This window comes from Lynx rufus, unplaced genomic scaffold (genome assembly GCF_022079265.1).
Source record: "Lynx rufus isolate CCGP_SWC_20201006 ecotype Redwood Valley unplaced genomic scaffold, mLynRuf1.p SCAF_4, whole genome shotgun sequence".
Taxonomy (NCBI): Eukaryota; Metazoa; Chordata; class Mammalia; order Carnivora; family Felidae; genus Lynx; species Lynx rufus.
The window spans coordinates 29,261,401-29,277,401 of NW_025814856.1; the positions used below are offsets into that span (position 1 = coordinate 29,261,401).

At 49.9% G+C, this 16,001-nt stretch overlaps 1 protein-coding gene across 1 annotated transcript in view; it reads left to right on the plus strand.

Moving 5' to 3' along the window:
• PTPRG (protein tyrosine phosphatase receptor type G) overlaps positions 1-16,001 on the plus strand; it is a 578,709-nt gene that overhangs the window by 484,320 nt on the left and 78,388 nt on the right. Inside the window, exon 13 of the mRNA XM_047095189.1 lies at positions 11,855-11,987. Within this exon, the coding sequence (XP_046951145.1) occupies positions 11,855-11,987 (133 nt within the window). The remainder of the gene's footprint in view (positions 1-11,854; positions 11,988-16,001) is intronic.

The following is a 16,001-nucleotide window of genomic DNA, read 5'->3' on the forward strand; positions in this document are numbered from 1 at the left end:
CCACCATCAGTGTCCACGTGTGCAATGGCAGAGTGGCTTTTGGAGGGTCATCACCCTAGTAGTGTCTACCCCGTATTCGCTCTGGCTCCTCAGGTGGTCTTTGCTCAGTGTTCTTGTCTGGAAGGTGGGGATCACAGGAGCTCTCGGTGCAGACAGAGGTGCAGATAAATGAAGTCACTCTTGCTGTCAGTCCTAAGGAAGGAGGAGCTGTCTATAATTCAAAGGCCACAAAATCACAATGGTGACTCTGAGGAGGCCCCGTGCAGGTCTTTCTTTTGTAATCATCCCTGGACATTAAGGAGCAGGCCAAGACTGTGGTCCCCAATTAGCTGGCATTCAAACTGGCCTCCAGGATCTCTGCCTCTGCCCCCAAACCGGTAAAACCAGAGTGACTCCCTCCCCAGTTCCCTTCAGCGGGAAGGTTCATGTCTCAAAGCCTTGCGGGCCACAGGTCTCCGTCAAAACTTCTCAACCCGGCCAGGTAGCACAAAAGCAGCCAAAGACAATATGTAAGTGAGCAGATGTGGTTGAGTTCCAACAAAACCGTTTACAAAAACAGACCCAACGGACCTGGGTTGATATGCGAGGCAGCATTTGCCGACCCCTGGTTTAAGAAGAAATATGTGAGGGGCACCTGGGTGGCTCAGTCGGTTGAGTGTCCGACTTTGGCTCAGGTTATGATCTCACGGTTTGTGGGTTCAAGCCCTGCATCGGGCTCTGTGCTGACAGCTCAGAACCTGGAGCCTATTTTGGATTCTGTGTCTCCCTCTCTCTCTGCCCCTCCCCCCCTCAAAAATAAATAAACATGAAAAAATTTTTAAAAAGATATTTGTTTACAAACTAGAAGAGTTTTTAGGAACTGAACAGAACTCAGGTTCCTGAGTTTGAGCCCCACATCGGGCTCTGTGCTGTCAGTGCAGAGCCTATGGGGAATTCTCTGTCCCCGTCTCTCTCAAAAATAAATAAAACATTAAAAAAATTTTTAAAAAGAAGAAATATACGTGTGCTTGTTGGTTAATGAAGGCTTTGAGTGACTTGAGGGTAAAACCCACGACCCCACATCAGCCTGTGATCCCCAAGACCTTCCTTTGCTTCCAGCCGTCCCAGCCTTTCCCTGTCTGCCTCCTCCAGTGTGGCATTTACTCTTTATTTATTTTTTTCACTGTTTATTTATTTTGAAAGAGAGAAAGAGAGAGCTTGTGGGGGGAGGGAGGGATAGAGAGAGAGAGCATCCTAAGTAGGCCGTGCGCTGTCCGTGCAGAGCTGGATGAGGGGCTCGAACTCACCAACCCTGAGATCACGACCTGAGCAGAAATCAAGAGTAGGATGCTTAACTGACTGAGCCACTTAGGCATCCCCAAGGCATTTGCTCTTTAGATAAAGTCACCATCATCTTCATGTTAGTTCTGACTTATTTCAAAGACTTTGCATGTACATTTGTTTAAATTGGTCTCATATTTTCTTCATAGTAAAGTAAAAGCAAGTACTTTAATCAGTATTTAGTCTCTTGGACATAAGCATTAATGTTTAAAGTTACAGACTATGTTGTATTTTGACCAACATCTCCAGAAGGCTTTTTTAAAATTCCTCTGATGTTCAATAACCTCTTTTTATAGTCCTGTGACTGCTACAGCTTTGGTACTGACTCACAAGGAAGGAGAAGAGGGGAGTCCTTCTGTGGAAGAAGGGGCAAAGTCAGACAACTGTGGAAGTCAGACAGGTGTTATCAGTGAGAGGAGAGGACCAGATGGTGGACGTTAGGGAGCAGTAAGGACCACAGCAAATCGAGAGCACGTGTCCTTTCTAAAGAAGGCCGCCTCACTCAGTTCCCACTGATGGTAGCCACTGAGGCTGCCTCATGAGCCAAAACTCCCAGTCTTTGTGCAGAATCTCCCAGGTTTTAAGTGAGTTCCAATTTTTAAAACATCTTCACGTTTTTCTTCCTTTCTTGTTTTTGTTTTCACTGAGGCCAAATGAAACCCATGCCTGGGCCGGGTAGGTGGGAACGGGTACCTGGCCTCTACTTGCAGAGTTGATTGCTATAGTTACCGCTGCCCTGGAGGCCCACCCAAAGGATTAGAAGCCTCAGTGCAGCCACTCTGTTTGCTGACCTCTGTGGGTGTGAAAGCCCTTGATGGGTTGCGTGCTGCATGGAAATCCAACATGGCGCCTCTCTCGGGAGCCACAGCCAGGTTGCGGTGGAGGCACCCCCAGTAACCATTTGATGCGATGAAATGTGTGCAGTACGGCGTGCCCTAGCAGGAGCATTTCAGGGTGGGCATGGTTGATGAAGTGATCGTTTAGTGCTAGGGTTTTCCATTTTCCTTTCCTTGAATCAGGGAAAGTCCTTTTTCAGACTGTTCCTGCTCAGAACCCCAGTGTGTCAACACTCAATCACTGAAAGCTCACCGCTGCCTCCTCTGCTTCAGCCCTGAGCCAGGCGCTAAAAGGGTGGTCCGGTTCAGGGGTCAGCATTCCACAGCCTCCAGGCCAGAGCTGGCCCGTGGCCTCCTTTTGTCCAGACCATGAGCTCAGAAAGGTCAGGGTCCGTTCGTTGGGCTGGTTCTCTGCTTTGAGCCAGAGTGAAGGATGCCAAGCTCCAGCCACCCCACTCCTTTGGGCAAACCCCAAGGAACCCCCTTTGGAACTCTCAAGCTCTAAGGACCCCCCCGTGAAAACCTTTGATTAGAGAAACAGTAACATCACCAGTTCACATTTGTTCTGTGCTGGTGTTGCCTGTTGCTAAAAGCCAAGCTGTGTGTTTGTAGTCCTGTAGCACCTGGGCGACCGTGCTGTCCTTACCACCTTTGGCCAGTGAGGAAACCGAGGCTCAGAAGCCTAAGGAACATGCCCAGGCAACACAGCACGTGATGAGATGGAGCTCGGACACAGGCCCTGACTCCTAGATCCAGAGGAACCCACCTCAAGTTGTGCTCCCTTCCTTCTGGCTTTGGACTTATCCCGAGTGGGCAACACAAGATGATTTCAGATGAAATTTTGATTACTAAGTGAATATTTGAATGTGTGCTTTAGAAAAAATACTAGTTTTCTGTTTATGGCAGAGGTTCTCAACCATTGAGGATTTGATCCCCCCTTCTTCCCGAAAGCATTTGGCCATATCTGAAAATATTTCTGGTTGTCACACCTAGGGAGGGGGCTGCTCCTGACATCTAGTTGGGCAGAAGACAGGGATGCTGTTGAACATCCTACACTAACACAGACTCTCCCCTCACCACAGAGAACTACCTGGTCCCAAATGTTCAGCAGTGCTGGGGTTGAGAAACTGACTTATCCTCTTAATACAAAGTTTCCTTTTCAAAGTATACTTGAGGAAAGAAATAATTAAGGACAAAAATAAGTATTAGGAAGGGCTCGTGAAGATAGGGCAGAAATCATGTGTGTGATACCCAGCTGTAGTATATGGAGGTCAAGGGAGCAGAGGATGTAACACAACTATATTAAAAAAAAAAAATTACGGCGGCACTTGTATGGACTCTTGTATGGACTCTCCAAAGCAATCTGCAGCCAGGGCTAGCTTTCTTGGTCAGGCTTCTTTCTTCGGAGGTGTTTTCTAGATCATCTTGATCACCCCTGTTCTTGGCTATCACCTTCCTAGGAGTGTCCCAGGAAATTAGCTTGGAGTGGCTTCAAGGGGTTTACTCAGTGCTGCTGTGGTTTCGTCGCCTCCCACAAAGTGTCTGGGCCCTTGGACGTTGGCGTTCCCCACTGAGGGATCTTTGAACTAGGACAGATTATGTATCTCTTGGTATGGGAAACCAGAATGGGTGGGTTTCCAAAGAGACTGGAGTCGGGAATTCAGGTTGTAGGGGGTGGTGTCTTTGACAAGGTAGGGTGTACAGCCTGTGTCCCAGCTGACGGCAGAGGCACATGATGTTGGCAACAAAGCGTCTATGGCGATGGTTTGGTAGATCAGGACCAGCCCGTGTATAGGGCTTGGAATTAAACTGGGATTTATCAAACACCCTCAATTTTCCAACACCTAATTGAAATAGACATGACAGACTATTGTTTGATTGTTTGTGATGAAGGGAGCTCTCTGTGAGGGGGTAAGGAGTGCTTATTCACAAGAACTCCGGGTGGTAATATAAATGGAAATACATGATGCGCTAATCTAGCTCAAGCATGGTAATAGGAACACAGAGCCAGGGCCCCTTGCAGGAGAATATGTGTGTTTGTAACTGACAGTCATGCCTTTGCAGCCATGGTGTAGATGATGTCAGGGCTCAAGAAGAATAAAGACAAATTTTGTAACCCTGTAAAAAACCAGCCACCTTTTCACTTCACATCTGCTTGGCTACCATCAAAAAAAAAAACAAAACAGAAAATAACAAAATGTTGGCGAAGACATAGAGAATTTGGAATGCTTGTGCACTGTTGGTGGGAATGTAAAATGGAACAGCCGCTGTAGAAAACAATATGGTGGTTCCTAAAAGAATTACAAATAGAACTTACCATATGATCCAGCGAACCCACTGCCGGGTATATACCCAAAAGAATTGAAAGCAGGGTCTCAAAGAGATATGTATACATTCCTGTTCATTGCAGCATTTTCGCAGTAGCCAAGGGATGCCCATTTGGGTTGTTACCCAAACAAATGAATGGATGAATAAAATGTGGTATCTACATACAATGGAATGTTATTCAACCTCAACAAGGAAGGGCATTCTGATTCTTGTCACAATGTACGTGAGCTTTGAGGACATCATGCTAAATGAAATAAGCCAGGCACAAAAAGACAAATATATGATCTCACTTGCCCGAAGTGCCTACAGTCAGTTAAAGTCATAGAGACGGAGAAGGAAAGACAGACACCAAAGGCTGGGGAATGGGGGGGGGGGAAGTTGTTGTTTAATGGGTATTGAGTTTCCATTTTGCTGATGAAAAACAGATTCCGGAGGTTGGTTGCACAACAGTGCGAATGTACTTGACATTGTTGAACTGTACTCTTAGAAATGGTTAAGATGGTAAATTTTATGTTTTGTTTTTTTTTTTTATCATAGATTTTTTCTTAAGCATCTGAATTCACAAATGTGGGTGGTTTTTAATGAGTGGTGTTACCCAGAGCAAACGTAGTCAAGTCGCCCACAGTTGAACCAGGCTCAATTATGAGTGTGCCGTTTGTCCTTCTCTTGACCTTTCCTAAATGGTGAAAGAGTCCCACTTTCCCGTACTCCTGATGGTGGTCCTTGGATCCAAGCTCATTGTCATCTTGACAGCGTAGGGGTTTTGTCCTGCTGCAGAGGGTGAGCGCTAACCGTGGGGTAGGAAGTGCTTCACATGGGTCCGTCTGATGTATCACTGCCTGTAGCATTTATAGTACATTGTACTCCGTTTTTATTTGCTTCTACTGGGATGGGAGCCAAGCCAGTAAAAGGCAAACAGCATTAATTCAGTGATGACATATGCCACTGAAAACTGTTTTTCTTTTCTTTTTTTTTTTTTTTAATTTTTTTAAAAAGCAGAATGGAGGCACTTTACTCAGATTCTCCTGGATGCTGAAATAAAACCTGAGGGGAGAGAGGGATACGGGGAGGTCATTAATCCTTGCCTCGCTCCTGTGAATGCTCAGAGAGGGTTAGTTTGCATCTTGCTCTAAGTTTTATCTGGAAGGCATTTCAGAAGCAGGCTCCTTCTCCTGGCCTCCGTCTTCTTACCTTCCTGGCAGCCCTTTATCTGCACGTCGCAGCCATGGCGCTGCAGGGACAGGTGGGTGTAAGTTGTGACCCCCGTCCCATTTCTTCCTGGTACACATGCGCCAGCAAGATGCGGCTCTGGAAAGAGGATGGGAAAGGTCCAAGTTCACTGGGGGGGGGACGGCCGCCATTGTACAGTTGGAGCCAAAGCCTGGTCAGTTTCGAATGGGTTGAAAAATAAAATCTCTTCGAAAATAAATCTTGAATTGGGAAAGGGGCCTTGTACAGAAACAGCTTCTTCCCTTGAGCCAGGTTCGTGATTGCCAAATCCTGGTCAGGAGTTTCTTACACCATAATTCTTGCGTTTGATGATGAGGCCCTTTAAAATTACCCGAGTCTGTGTTGTTCTGCTCTTCCTCGGGTCAGAGTGCCCCCCTGCAGCCTGAAATTAGGCTGGCTAGAGTGAGCTGGCAGCAGGGGCAGGGGTGAGGGTGGCGGGTCTGGTGTGTGACATGAGGGAGCAGTGAGGACTGTGGCAAACTCGTGACACATGCCCTGTCTGGAAAAAGAGTGTTCTGCTCACTTCCAGCTGACGTTTGCCGTGTGGGGATTCAGGCCTGTGCTGCCAACCTTAAACACTTCTGGTGGGAGCTTCCATTGTTGATTTTTTTTTTTTCATGTGAACCGAATCGCTTATTCAATGTTGGCAGCAAACTCAGTCCAATAATAATCAGTCGGGGAGGGGCGCCAAGCCAGGCCCACGGATGGGCTGCGGGTTCACACAACCCGTGGCGGGCAGGGATCGAAGGCCGGTTCTGCTGGGAACACCGGCCCTTCTGGATAAATCAGAGATAGAGGTGAGCAGAAAAAAGCTCCATGAGCCCAAAGGGGCTGGACTCCTTCTGGCGTCAGGATTTGAGCATCGGGGAGGGGGCACGCTCTCCAGGATTGGGGCAGCCAAGTTCGGCCCTTTCAGTAGGCAGCTGGGCCACGAGTGCAGCACTGAAGGAAGGTGAGCTGCTCCCAGCCACCGGGAGGGTCTGATTTTACCCCATCGGCAGCACTGGTGCTGGGTTTCATAGAAAGGAAGAGAAGAATGACTGTTCCCTGGAGGATGTCTCCTCTGTGACCGGTCAGGCCCGCTTCAGGAGCATGGGACCTGGGCAGGCACACGGAGCCCTGTGCTCAGCAGGCCCTGTACTTGCCCTCACCCTCCCCCGCCCCCATCTTGAAACTCCTTAATAACTTTCAATCAGGACCCCCCCCTCCCGATTTCATCTTGCATCTGGCTCTATCGATTAGCTAGCCATAATTTGCATCATCTGCTTCACATTGGTTTATCTCATTTAATCCTTAGAAGTCCTCTGAGAGGTGAATGAGCATTATCATGTCTCCCTTTGATAGGGGAGGGACCCGAGGCTCAGAGACGGGCAGTCACTTATCCAAAGTCACACAGCTAGAAAGGCCTGAGCCAGAATTTGTAATCAGGTCTGCCTGACTCTGAAATGGAGGATGTTTGTTGGTTGTGCCGAAATTTCATAGTATGTTCCAGTCTCTGGGGGCTGTAGCGTGGGGAAGATTGTCAGGGGACTGAAGAAGTCACGGGAGCAAGAGAGTGTATATCCAGCCCAGGCAGCATGTTATATGTGCCTGGTAGTTTCTGGCAGTTCAACACCAGTTCTGGTGTTGTTAGACTTTGTCCTCCGAGGGCCACGGATTGAGTCAGGCAGCAGGACAGGCGTTTCTCCCGAAGGACAGCAAGAAGTGTGGTGCGGTCGTATCTCAGGGCAAACTTTGAGGTTGTGCCTTCTCACAGGCAGCCTCCTGTGTGATTGCCACTTAGGCTTTCAGATATGACGTGGGGATCCCATGCTGCAGACACCCAGGGAGCCCTCAGCATCCGAGTGGTGCTGCTGGGGTGTTGACGAGGGAGAGGATAGGGACGGTGATGACGATAATCCCGCCGATAACATCAACGAGGTGCTGATGGCTGCCAGGCAACCTTCTAAGTGTTCTATATGCACTAGTTCACATAATCCTCACGCTCCGTAGCATAGTAGGCAATATTCTCTCCATTCGCAGATGAGGAAACTGATGCACAGAGAGGTTAAGTCACGTGCCCAGAGTTGCACAGCTGGTAGGAGACAGAGCTTCACTGCTGTTCTTCCACGTACAGATGGCAGTCAGCCCTCCCTTCGGGGACCTTCTAGTAATGAGAAGAGCAGTTATAACAGAGTGTGGCGTGTGCAGTAAGAGAAGTGCATGATGAAGGTGTTGGTGAGAACGAGGGTAGGTGCACAGCATTGCTCAATGCCAGGCACACTCCTAGGCGTTCTGTGTGTATCTTCCCAATGAATGTTGCACCCCGCCCCGTGAAGCAGGGTTATTTTAGCCCTTTTTATAGATGAAGAACGCCAGGACCGAAATGATTCAGGTTATTGGTTAGAAGTCACATAGTGGCGCCTGGGTGGCTCAGTTGAGCATCCGACTCTTGATGTAGGCTCAGGTGGTGATCCCAGGGTGTGGGATCGAGCCCTGTGCTTGGAATTCTGTCTCTCTCTCTCTCTCTCTCTGTCTCTCTCAATCCCTCTGCTCCTCCTCCACTCACGTGCGCATTCTTTCTCTCTCTGAAATTTAAAAAAAAAAAAAAAAAAAAAAGGTCACATAGAAAGTAACAGAGCCAGGATTTGAACCTGTGATCTGAAACTCTGTTCTGCCTTCCAGAGATAGCACAGACTGAGGGCCTGGGGAGGCCTCATGGAGAAGGTAGTCCCTGAACCCAGATTTAGGGAGCAATGGGAGCTTCTGGGGGCAGAGCGGGAACGGCATTCCTGGCAGTGGGAAGGCAAGACAGGGCCAAAGGTGGAAAGGTGGGACTGTGGCCCAGCATGGTCCCTGGTTGGATGGGTGCTCCTGGAGCACAGTGGTGGGGAGCGGCAGGAGGTCATGGGTGGGCAGGAAGGCCATGGTGTCCTGAGAGCAGTCAGGAATTCTTGAGGACAGGGCACATGGTTTCACATGGTTGTGTGCACATGGGATGAAACTCTGGGCACCCGGTACCACGAGGACAAAGCAATCCCGTAAATAGGACAATCAAGTCAACTTTATCATGCCTCTCATGGCAGTCTAGCAGTACTTTTATTTTTGCCTGGCCTTTAGGGGAGAGACCTGGACAAATCCAGCTGCTGTCAAGACAGCATTTTCTTAGAGGTCTCTCACCCGGCAAGGTGTTGCAGATGAGGGTCACTGCCCCACCCCCTCAAACAAAATTCTCACGCAAGCACTATGAAATGTCAGAGGAATGACTCAGTCGTGAAAGCTGAGATTGAGCCTCGCCCGGCCCCAGGCTGGCTGTGACTTCAAGACCCCTACTCTGCAGACCTCCATTCTCTCCTCTGGCAAGACTTTTCTGAGATTTGAGGCTCCCCAACAGCATGATGCAAACTTGCCCTCTCACTTTGTGGGGGATGAGGGAGGGACAGACACAACCACCAACACATGAGATTTCTGGGGCAACGGAATATGCCATTGACCCTCACAGCTAGACCAGGACTTAGAAGGCTGAGAAATTCTGGGGTGGCCATTGTTTACTGGTTTTAGGTTGGCAGAGATGCCCCAGAGCTGGTGTTTCCAATGACTGTTGGAACTGGAATGGGTGTTGCAGTGACAGACGGGCGTGAGGGGCTGTTTAGGCCCAGCATCCTTTTCAGTGTCTCAGGATGAACAGGACCTGGTGTTAGCATTTGGCCTCCTCCCCTGCCTGCCTACCTTGTAGTAGCCCAGGCAAAGGGTACTTTTTTGTCAAGAGGCACAGAGAGAAATAAGATATTGGGGGTTCACCCGGTTTGCACAGGCCTCCCAGGGAGGATACTGAATTCACTTGGACACGTGGCCTGTAATGCAACCCTCCCGCCACGTTTTCCATGAAGAGGACCTTCCGGTTTTTAAGATACTCTCGGCCATCAGCCAGATAATTGCCTGGCTGGGCTGCCCCCTGCTGTAGCCCAGCAAAATTCTTCTCATTTGTGACTGTGGTTCTTTCAGCCTCACCAGAGCTTTGCTATTAAAGCTTTATGTCAAGGGAGGGGTGGCACATAGGATCTTTGTAAGCCTCAGCTCACAACCCTGCTTCCAATCCTCTTGAGACTAGAACCTGTTCCTAATTCAGCGTATAGGGCCTGGCTGATGTGGCCTCTGCCTCTCTATCGTAGTTCCCCCCGTTCTCATGCTCTCGGTCCAGAACACACTTCTCCCCCTGGGCTCAGCCTGGCTAACTCCCCTTCACCCTTCAGGTGTCCGTGTCAAGGAGCCCCCTCCAGAATCCCAAAGACAGGACAGCTCCTCCCCTGTTCAGACCCCCTGGGCTCTCCTTAGCATCACATCCATTTCATCCTAATTACATGTTCTTATGTCTGCTTCTCCCTCTTTACGTGATGCCTGCCCCACAGCGCTGGGCTGTTTTCATGTGACACCCTGCTGTGTCTCCATCCCCTAGGACCACGTCTGGCACACTCTAGGGACTTGGCAAATAGCTATCTAACGAGAAATTGTGGAGCGAGGGGTCAAGAGAAATGGGCTGGCACAGTGAGGAAGATACTTTACAAACCGTGAAGTGCCGTGTTACGGTTTTTCATCACAGTGCGCCTCACCTGCCTGCCTCTGTCTTCTTACCTGTGAGCTGACATCAGGCTGGCCCTGCGTGTTGACAGGCCCGTGCGGGAAACAAAAGAGGGAATCAAAGTAAACCAGAGGAAGCCAGTGAAAAGCTCGCTAACATGCGTCTTCATTACTCAGGAGACTTGCCTCTTTATAAATCTGGTCCCAGGGCCAATTCCTTCTTTCCTGGGCAGCCCACCTTCTATGACTTGGAAACCCAGCCTGATGAGCCCTGCATTTAAGCCACCCTGCAGAGGGACACTCTGGGCTGGCTGAACGCTGGCCTACTTTTTGCAGAGCAGAAGGATCCTTGCTGAGAACAAGTCAGCCTGCAGCCAGCTGTAGATTTTTCCAGGGGCTTCTCCCTGCGATCACAGTTAACCTTTGCTTTCTCGCCACCTGCCTCCCATGATTGGCTGCAGGCACCCCTGCTCTTCCCAGCCCCACGTGGCATCTGAGCTCCATTTGCGCCACCTGGAGATTTCCAGGCATCTCCCCCACGGTCTAAAGGAGAGTAGGTTTCTTCCGGAGCCTCCTGGGGACTTGTGAAGATCCTCCGGGGCCTGCAAGAGCCAGCGGAAAGAGCTGCTTGGGTAAGAGGTATCTGTGGACCAGAGAAAATCCTACGTCATTTCAGACTTTCCTTTGAACCCCTAGACGGGCTGCTCTTCAGAGGCAGATGTGTTCTGGGACCAGAGCGAGGCATGGCTTCCTATCCCCACTTGTCCTTGAACTTTTAGAAGGATGGGGATAAGAGGAGAACCTGGAGAAACGGGATCTCGGGGGATCCGGGTGGCAGGAACTGCTGGGTAGGTGGCCTCTGGGTGTTCCTGCTGGATTGTTCTGTAATTCAGTCTCGTGAGTCGTGGGCTGGGACTCCAGGGTGAGAGCTGTTGCTCTGCCTGGAGTTCCATGCCCAGTCGCCCCCCTTGCCTGGGAGACTGGGAGTCCCATGCTTGGTTGGTTGTCCCACTATGACTCTATCTTTCAGGGACAGGTGGTTTGGCAAAACAGAATGGGGTACAGGTACTAGAGGAAGCGGTGATGGGTGCTGAGCAGGTGAAGAATATAACCATTGTTGCTGTAGCTGCTTATCTTAGTAAAACCCCTCTGGCCCTGGCAGTTTGGACCCTGAGAGGCTCTCGGCCACCTCCCCCAGCCCTGGTCCCTTTCTAGAGGCAAGTGCGATGCTGCCTTCAGACTGGAGCACCTTTCTTCGGTGTATCCAAATGCTGCTGTGGGTCACCATGCTCTCGGAGTGAGGCTGGATGTGTGTCTTTTACACAGCTCTGTGTCAGAACACCTTGACCTCTACCCGCGAGTCCGTCCCACAGGTAGTGCCAGAAAAAGCGCCTTTTGGGTTGGGACTTGGTAGGAAGTGGTGCCAGCTACAGGTGACCACTCTTATCCTAGGGTAGCCGAAGCAGGCAACTCCGTCCTCTGGAAACCACCCCAAACTGGAACAGAGCTCCGTATCTTGTTCTGGCTCCCTGTTCCCCGTCTCCACCAGCCCCTCCTCTAACTGCCATGGTTTCTCTTTGCAGCAGAAAAGAACACTTCTGGAATGATAAGCCGTCCTTCTCCAGGGAGGATGGAGTGGATCATCCCTCTGATTGTGGTATCAGCCTTGACCTTCGTGTGCCTCATCCTTCTCATTGCTGTGCTAGTTTATTGGAGGTGAGTAAGCCAGGCTGCACCCACAGAGGGGAAGTGTGGGCTGGGTTCTGCCGCAAGTACGCTGCCCGGGGAGGGGAGCCCGTGGCTTCTCATTCAGTAAGGTGAGGCAGCTGGAGTGTTGCTGGGGTCACCATCGGGGGGATCCGCTCTATCTGGAAGCAGCTGCTGGGCTGGAGCCTCTTCTGAGATCAAGGCACTTAGGATGAGCTTGAGATTTAGCGCCACAGGAGCTTTCGATTGGGAATCCGGCAGATCTGGGTTCGGATCCCAGCGTTGGTATTTGCTAGATTGAAATCCCATTTCCACCTCAAGTTTTAGTTCATGGGAAATGAGTTAATGAGGTTCGTAGCGTTTCCAGCTTCTCAGGGGCCATGTTTCACTTTGCTGTATCTACCTAATGACCTTCCTTGACCTGAAAATTTTTGTCACAGCCTTTTGCTGAAAATCCGGTGGTAGGGAAACCTTTAGCATATTCCGTGGCATTTAATACATGGAATATAAAAACGGCTGATTTTAAGTCCTCCCTGTATTATCGTTGTCCTTGAACTAGTTCACACTACTTCCCCTGGGAAGCCTTCTTGCAGCTTCTGCTTAACAGTTGTGCATTTTTCAGCTACCTTCTCCAAGCCAGCTTAACTGAGCAAGGTAGGTTGGCCTGGCTACCTTAACCTTTCAGACTAGTGTAGGAGGCTTCTGGCCTTGAACAAGCTTCCTCCATGATGAGCAGGCGTCCTGTTTCCATCCCTTGCTTCCTTCTTGCCTTTCCTGCAATTAATTTTGAGCTCCTGTTCTGTGCCAGACATTCTTCTCTCCCGGAGGTTACTTTTTAGTGGGGGAGACAGACCATAAACAAAGCCCATAAGTAAAATCTAGGATACTTAAGACGGTGTCCAGTGCGTAAAGGAGAAAACTAAATCTGGAAAGAGGGGAGGCATTCTGGGATTGATGGTGAGTGTTCAGAGTAGTTAAAGAAGCCCTAAGTGGCAAGGGATATTTCAGCTAAGATCTAAAAGGGACTAAGATCCAAAGACACTCAAATGGGCTCCATGTAGGGCAAGTTGCAAGTGGAGGAAACAGCATGTGCAAAGGCCCTGAGGCAGGAATGTGCCTGATATTTTTCAGGAATAGCTAAGAGGTCAGTGTGGCCAGAGCACGTGAGCATGGGGGAGAGTGGTCGGAGAGGGCATCAGGAAGAAATGGGGTAGAGGGGAGTCCTGTCAAGTACAGCCTTGTGGGTTATTCTGAATACATTGCCTTTCACCCTGAGATAAGTAGGATTTGCTGCAGAAGGGTGTTATGATCTAACTTCTGGATTACTTAGCTGCTATGTTGCAAAAAGCTTGGAGAGGATCAGGGGCAGAAGCAAAGAGACCATCTGAGAGACTGATTGAACTAGTCCAGAAGGAGGTGATGAGGGTAGCAATGCAGATAGGCTGTATGTTCTAATTCAGTAGAACCAGGAGATAAGGATTCATCTCCAGCTTCCTTGAGTGTCTGATGGCACCTATAACACTCTTAGTTCTGCAGACCTGCTGGATCACAAATTTCATGGTGTCAGGGATAAGCCCCGGAACGCTAGCCCCACCTCCACGTTGCTCTTTCTCTAGGACAAGTGGTTTGCAAACACACACTGGTCTGGAGCCCACTGGTATATTGGAAGCTGCCGAACACGGGTCTGCGTATGTAGAAGTAACAAAAGATGTGCGCACTCCTGTCTTGGCCGTGCTCAGGACTGTGTGGTTTGAGTTGCACACCCTCCCCACGGAGGCGCGGAGACGGTGCACGGCTGCCCCACGCCGGTGACCGTTGTATACCAGCTGCAGTGTGAAACGGTTCCCGTGCTGAGCACTTGTAGCAAAAACTTCAGGGCTGCTTGAGATTGGCCCGTCTTGGTCCTATGCACCACTCCCTCCTGCTGAGAATAGATCACTGTGACCAAGAAAGGCCATGGGATATGTGGCCAAGCCTGCAAGGGAACCGGGCCAGCCAAAACACACAGGTCCACACTACAAGCTACGTGGAGGAAAGGACTGTATAATCGGGTAAAGACAGCTTTACAGCCTTCCATTCAAGATGCATTTTCCCATCAGAAAAGGATAATACTCCTTAGAAAAACTCAGTCTGAATAGAAAACGTATTGAATAATAACGATTTGTGTATAAAAATTAGGTCTTCCTTCTATATGTGTATGTATTGAAAGCTAGATTAACCAGAAGTGGGGCACCTGGGTGGCTCAGGCAGTTAAGCATCTGACTTCGGCTCAGGTCATGATCTTGCAGTTCATGAGTTCGAGCCCCGCCTTGGGCTTTGCTGATAGCACAGATCTTCTCTCTCTGCCCCTCCCCTACTCATGCTCTCCCCCTCTCCCCCCTCCCCCTCCCTGTCTCCCCCTCAAAAATAACATTAAAAAAAAAAACAAGGGGCGCCTGGGTGGCGCAGTCGGTTAAGCGTCCAACTTCAGCCAGGTTACGCTCTCGCGGTCCGTGAGTTCAAGCCCCGCGTCAGGCTCTGGGCTGATGGCTCAGAGCCTGGAGCCTGTTTCCGATTCTGTGTCTCCCTCTCTCTCTGCCCCTCCCCCGTTCATGCTCTGTCTCTCTCTGTCCCAAAAATAAATAAACGTTGAAAAAGAAAAAAAAAACAACAAAAAAAACAAGATTTTAAAAAAAGTAACCAGAAGTTTAAACTTGAGCAGACTGCGCACGTGATCTTTTGCTAGACTCTGAGTGCCCGTATACAAAAGTGAATGCGACGGAGAAAAATTCTTAGAGATGAAGGAAAGTAACATTGAGTTAGCATTAGAACGGATGAGTCGGCTAAGCAGGAGAACAGCCTAGAGGAGACCAGGACCTGTTTTCTGTCCCAACTTTTTTGTGTTTTATTCATGTGAAAGAAGGAAGCATTGGGGAGCTCACACCGAAAATGGGTCAATGCGGAAGAGACAGGCATTTCCTGCCGGCAATGCGGTTTTGACAGTGTTGCTTTTCTGCCTTTTGAGGCACAGTGAGAGCGGGTGATTGGCAAGCTGACTTGACGTAAGTGGAGCATTGAGGCAGATCAACACCTTCTGGATCAGTTCCTCAGTGACAGGCCTGGCACCCAGGGGTTCCAGCCGGCTCAGTGTGGTGGCAGTTTCTGCACCGAGGGACTGACCGTTTGCAGCTCTTGTTCTGGTCCCTGAGTGTGGTCACTCGGAGTCGTGGACCCTGCAGTTGAATGCATCCAGGATGAAAGCTGAGGTCTCTGATTTCTTTTTCTCCACGAGTGCTGGCTAAGGTTTTCCGAGTCCCCTTTTAGTGCCAGGAACCATGCCGAGCACTTGGGGGGCACCGTCTTAGGTGATTCTCCAAAGAAATCTTAGGGCAGGTACTGTTATCCCACTTAAAAAGTCAGGGACTGGGAATTCGGGGAGGTCAAGCGACTGGCCCAGAGTCCTGGAGGAAGTGGGGTGAACCCTGGTTTTGAATACAGGGCATTTTCATTCTAGAATCCATAACCTTCCTCGGGGCACCCGGGTGGCTCAGTCCGACGTCGGCTCAGGTCATGATCTTGCGGCTTATGGGTTCCAGCCCCGCGTCAGGCTCTCTGCTGAGACCGCTCGGAGCCTGGAGCCTGCTTCGGATTCTGTGTCTCCCTCTCTCTCTGCCCCTCCCCTGCTCATTCTCTCTCTCTCTTTCTGTCAAAAATAAATAAACATTAGAAGCCATAACCTTCTTGAACCACTAAGATGCATGTCTCACACATACATCCCATGATAGCTTAGCACAACTGACGTTCGGCCAAATCCACGGGAGGTGGGGTCAGTGGGCCTGTTGTGCCAGCGCCTTCCTGTTGAGCGTCCCCTGCTGTCTTTGGCCAGGGAAGGTAGAGGAGCCAGTGTTGGTTGAGTGCCCGCTACAGGCCGAGCAGTGAGCAGCAGCAGCATCCACAGTGTTGGACTTGACAAAAACCAATTTCAAGCAGCCTTACGCTCACAGGGAAAAAATCCGTTGATTCACGGAATTGAAAAGTTTGGCG